The sequence below is a fragment of the Staurois parvus genome, unplaced genomic scaffold, assembly GCF_062004578.1.
Source record: "Staurois parvus isolate SC_StPar_1 unplaced genomic scaffold, SC_StPar_1.0 ptg000097l, whole genome shotgun sequence".
In the NCBI taxonomy this organism is placed as follows: domain Eukaryota; kingdom Metazoa; phylum Chordata; class Amphibia; order Anura; family Ranidae; genus Staurois; species Staurois parvus.
The window spans coordinates 2,184,041-2,190,040 of NW_028317893.1; the positions used below are offsets into that span (position 1 = coordinate 2,184,041).

Sequence of the window (6,000 nt, forward strand, 5' to 3'; positions counted from 1 at the left end):
ATTTCCTAATTAATTCTGCCAGCATCTGTGGGGACATGCCATCCTGAACATCTTCACTAACAATATGCTGGAAATTGCAGATCTATAATGTAAACCTAGCCCAGCAAAGCCTACTCTGTATCACTAGCGTGTAATGGGAGACATAAATTTGTTCAGTTTTAACTGTAGATTTCAAAAACCTCCATTTTAATTGAAAACATGTTTAGGTTGAGTAGATATGAAAAATATTGCTCCTTGTCCTGATCCAGTGTCTGTAGTCCCAGTGTGATTCTCTTCCTGTCAACTTTTTCAACTATCCAAGTGTCAGACAATCTGGAGAATAAAAGTATAAGTTCACCTTTTGATAAAAAAATAATAAATGTAAATTTTTTTTTGCAGGTAAAAAAATTTGCATTTATAATTTTTTTGCTGCAGGAGCCCGTAAAGCAGCAGATCGCTGGTGCCATGCCAATCTGTCGGTATACCTGCTTGCCCATACAGGATGTACGAGCAAGCAGTTGTACTGACAGCAAGACTGAATGAATTACCATGGCGCTGAACAGCGCCGTGGTAGTTCATTGATAATTACAAGCGGCTGTCGAGACTTGGTAGTTTCTCATTCACAGAGGAATGACAGAGCCCCGCACGGCCACGTTTTCTCAAAAAATTGGCTAGTGGGGAGGAGAAGATCCCCTGCTAGATGTCAAAGCGGGCGGGGGGGGGAGGTGCGTTAACCTGAATATGAGTGTAACATGTTATGAAAGGTTATCCTTTAAAGCCTAAGTTTAGTAAGAAAAAAAAAAAAAAGTGTGCACAAAGACATTACTTACAATCAATGACGTGTCCCTTGTGCTGCTGGCTGATGACTTAGAAATGGTACACAGGTATTAATAGACCCAAGAGACCTGTCGTATACACTCATATCTATGCCCAATCTTTCTGCCCTTCTCCTCCTTTCATAGAAGCTGTACTAAAGCTTCTATGAATGAAAAATTATCTATACATGGAGTAGGCAGACCTTTCATTCATTTGCCTGTCCTCAAATCATAAATAGTTTTTCATTGATAGTACAGTTTTTATGAATGGAAAGGGGGAGGGAAAGGGTGCACATAGATATGCTGAGCACATATGACAGGTCCCCTGGCTCTGTTAACGCTGCTACATCAGAATTTTGCTTGGGGGGGGGGGGGGGGCATCAGAAGATGGGATATTTCAACTAAAGCACCAGCCAGCAGCACAAGGAGCACATCTCATTTATTGTAATGTATTTTATTTATTTTTGACTAAACTCAGGCTTTAACAAAGAGTGGTGTAGGTAATAAAGCCTGTGCAACTCTTCTAAACTGAGAAAACGAAGCAGATCCTGCTGTTAACAACTGGAGTGTAATCTTCTTTGTTAATTAACAGCTATCTGCATGGAGAGCAGCTAGAGCTGCTTGCTTCACCTCACTCTGCCACAGCCTCCAATACCCCACCCTTTACCTCTCTGTTTGCAGGCTCTACCCATGTAGTACGTTCACATCCCATAAAACAGGTCCAGTCTTCTGCCCCCTTGAATAATTATACGGTCCTTTTGTTAGGCATGAAACCTGTATTTGTTTCTATTTTACTAAACAGGTCTATCTGCTTTGGTAATATGGTGCACACCACTCATGCTGATTTCCTGTGCCATTTTAATGGCCCAGGAAGCTTTGTGTTAACTTCCCCAATATGTTTACATATGGAGCCGACCCCTTATATTGGAGACTAGCATAAGTTAGTGCTAGTCCTGGAAGTGCATTGCAGCTAGTAGATTTGGCTAACCCAGACCATTCATATAAGAACATTGTACGCCAGCTACCCACTTCTGCCTATCGTTTACTTGAATCACTGTAGTTTATTTTAACTTTCAAATAAATTGTTTTTATCTTGTAGTTTGCACAACAGATTACTGGCATGCGGTTTTGTGAAGCAAGTGCCAAGGACAACTTTAATGTAGATGAAATTTTTTTGAAATTGGTTGATGACATATTAAAAAAGGTACTTTTGCTGCTTCTTTTTTGAATAATGGACAGTCATAAAGAATGTTTGTTGTTACATACATGTCATAGTATGTTATATTATAGTAGGGTATGTTTCATATTTCTGTAGGTCGTATCATTGTTGCATGCTTCAGGCTAATACTTTTATATTAAAGGAGATTTCACAATTTTAGAGCCCCTCACTGGTGAGCTGATGAGGATCAGTAACACTAGTCCACCAGTCCTGGGGACTGCCAAAATATCTACTGTATCAGATAGGATGCAATTGTCATTTAGCCAATAATTTTCCATTCATTGGTGGAATGATAAGGAATGACTTTTACACTTTGCCAGTTTTTTTTTTTGGCTTAAACTTTGATATCCCTTTGCATTAAAGACATTTGATGGCCATGGTTTTTTTTTTTTCCTTTTGGTCATGGTCATGCGGTGTGAAAAGTGTTGATACTACAGTTTGCTAAAGCAAACCTGTATCAAGCAGCAACATTTCAGTGTAGAAGGTTATATAGCAGCCACCCCAAAACAGCCTCTTTAAAAGTGGTACTTTTTGTATGCAGGACATGTGACACTCCTGTCAGTCTCCCACAAAGTAGTATTGACTGCCAATACCTTACCACCTTGTGTAAATACCAAATTCAGAAAATCAGTACTTGCAAAACACTTTTGCCAGATACCAACTGCATTTGAGGGCAGTGGATGATTATAGTTATGGACTTTATACAACCTCACTATTATGTTCCCTGATGAAGATTGACATTAATTGCACATCTATATCTATATTAATATCTAACTGAAATATTCCTAATAGATGAGGCTATAAATTGGCTGGGTTGGAAACCTATTGATCATTTTACTGCTAATAATTTCCCAGTTTACTGCTCTAAAAAGATAGAAAATGGATACAGTATATGAGCACAACTGTATATCACATAGACAAATACAAAACTTAGCACTCAATTCCTCTACCAAAACCCCAATAAGTTACTTAGCATTCCTTCCCCTGAAGTACAAAAATAATAATAATAGTAAGCAAACTTAAATAAATAAAAAAAATATAAATGTAAAGTCCCATACACCTAAAGTCCGAAATAGAGTCCAAAAAAATTCTTGCAAGTGATTTCCCAATAGATCTTTTCGTCCCAAATCAAAATAGTGGTATACTCCAGAGAATCTTCAAATACCTCAAAGAAAAAGATCTCAACATAGTATATCACCCCAAATATTAAATAAAGTGCCACACGTGTCACATGCAGATACACAAAAAGTGCCACAGCAATCGTGAAATCTCAGGACTCTAATAAATCTTTTTCTTTGAGGTATTTGAAGATTCTCTGGAGTATACCACTATTTTGATTCGGGATGAAAAGATCTATTGGGAAATTAATTGCAAGAATTTTTTTGGACTGTATTTTGGACTTTAGGTGTATGGGACTTTACATTTATATTTTTGTTTATTTAAGTTTGCTTACTATTATTATTGTATATCACATAGACTAACCAAAGTATTTGTTTTATTTCTACGTTATCTGCTTACAGTGCATGGCAAAATTCCTTCCCCGGCTAAAAAACATTGATTTCCCACTATAGAAATAATTGCTTTTACCTGTGCTGGGAGAAACAGGTAGTCTGCCATTGCTGATTCTCCTTCACAAGGATGTTTTGGAACATGACAGGTTAGCAGTGACAACACTCTTATTTCTCTCAGCACAGGTTTATTGTAATGTTAAAATCTCTGGTTAGTCACCCTAACCTTGTAATTGTCTCCCATCCAAATGCTGCATATATTTTTTTTGTCATTCTGTATGTTGTTCCACAAGGCTTTTATCTTTCCTGTGGCTTTCCTATTGCTTTAGTATTACTGGGGAGGTTAAAGGGTTGTGGTCTAATAAAAAAAATACACAATATTATGTGGACAATTTTAATTAAAACAAACAAAAAAAAGATTCCTATTGTCTATTTTTTTGTCTAGGGCTGAGCATAGACATCTCAAAATTTCAGCTGATTCCTGCTGAATTGGCTGCAATATCAGCTGTTGGAGCCCTACAAGTTCCACTCAGTTGAAAGTTATTGGCTGGGTGGAGGATTGTCGTCCGATCAGCGGCAGCATTCACTGTTTGGCTGCACCAATATATTTGGACAGCTGCAGGTTGCACAGCTGACTGGATATAGTATCACAACAGTGGAGATTTCTCCTTAAGCACTGTTTTATTGTGTTTGGGTGAATCAATTGATATATCTCTTGTTTAGACTGTGAGCCAGATCAGAGAAAATTGAGCCATGTAAGGCTAGCTTTAATGTGAGCTTTCACCATTGCTCACACAGCCTTCTTTATGGTTGCCTCATGGTGTGTATTTTCAACAGGAAGGCAGTCTATTTCTGCTGAAGTTTTACAGGTTTTGCTTTTAACTTCTTCTTCTCGGCTGATGTACTTAGATGACAAGATGGGGTCAAATGATTATACTTCTGTATCTCCTTCAGATGCCTCTGGACATAATGCGGAATGAGCTCTCCAACAGCATCCTGTCTCTGCAGCCAGAGCCCGAAGTTCCTCCAGAACTGCCACCACCTCGACCTCCAGTCCGGTGCTGCTGATTCTCTTCTGTGCCCCAACAGAGTGGCACAGTGACACTCAGCCCAGTGCTCTGTTATACAATCATTTGGAAGGTCCCATTTTGCACTTCTGACTCAGTAAAGTGTGTAAATACATAAGCAGCAAATGGAGAATAGGTCTGCATTTGGAAAGCGTTTCTTTTTCTCACAGTCGGGAGTTTGCACACTAATGTCAATGGCCTCTGAATAAAGGGATTGGCCCATTGTAAGCGCTGTACTGCAGTGGTTCCTGCAAAGCACTTTAATTCAGGCTCCACTAGTTGTGTAGTATTTAGTGTTGAAATCATGGCATTTTCTGCTCCGATGTTTAATCAGGCTGCCAGCTACCAAACCTTTTTCTTTTGTTTCTTTTTTTTTCTTTCATTCTAGACATATATATGGTGCTTTGCAAAATGTATTATCACTCCAAAATATTTAAATATTTAAGGTCTCCATAAAATGCTTCCATATACAGTATTATATTTAGTTTATTATACAGTGCAATTTTTATTTTTAATCTGTAGCATTATAGAATTACTGGATCTGCCACGAGTATTAATGTTTGTTCCAGTAGTTTATTTTATTTTAAGTATTTATTAACGTTTAAATAGTTTGAAGGATCTATTTCTGTTCCACTATTTTGCATTTGCTCTTGGTGGTTTACACTTTGAGCTGTCAGTTTCCCCCTTTTCTTTTATTCTTTTGGCACAGGATACATTGTGTGGTATTAAGGCTTAATTGATCAAGCATAAAAGGTATGTGGTTTATGAATTTTGTAGAGACTTCACTGCACACATCAGATATTGGGCTTATGTGGATGTACTGACTGAAAGAAGACTGCTTTTCCACTTAGGAATGGATCACAACAGGACTGAAAATAATGTATTTTTTCTATTCACTTACTAATCTGCGCATTTGACCTCGCCAATTTTTATGGGAGGGTTTTTTTGTTTTTTGGTGAAAAGACATAACATACACCTAAATGGCACACTTCTTCTAATCATGTTGGTTTTGTGAAGTCTGTATTTGATATCCTTCTATTTCAATGCACTGTATAATACAGTATGGGGAAACCGTGGCAGACAATGCTTTTGGATAATGTGTCCTTGTGGAATCAAGACTGTATTTCTAACTAATGAAGTGAAATAAACTTTTTTTTTTTTTTATTTATGAATGCCTGTGTCCTTTTCATGCCTTGGTTTTAAAAACATCCCTGGAATATAAATTATATATAATATATATTATTATTATTATATTTTATTATTTTATTTGTTTATTTTTTACAGCAGAAACTGTTGCTGCCAACTAAAATTGGTGTTGTGATCATTTTTCGTCTGGTACATTGTCCAGTAAACTTTTCTTAGAACAAAAAGTATTTACATGTCTCATTCCATCACATATCGCAAAAATAACA

General features: G+C 37.2%; 1 protein-coding gene across 1 annotated transcript in view; it reads left to right on the top strand.

Moving 5' to 3' along the window:
- RAB12 (RAB12, member RAS oncogene family) overlaps nt 1-5,752 on the top strand; it is a 49,405-nt gene extending 43,653 nt beyond the window's left edge. Inside the window, exons 5-6 of the mRNA XM_089670984.1 lie at nt 1,894-1,998; nt 4,476-5,752. Of these exons, the coding sequence (XP_089527110.1) occupies nt 1,894-1,998; nt 4,476-4,589 (219 nt within the window). The 3' untranslated portion in view covers nt 4,590-5,752. The remainder of the gene's footprint in view (nt 1-1,893; nt 1,999-4,475) is intronic.
- The last annotated feature ends 248 nt before the right edge of the window (nt 5,753-6,000 follow it).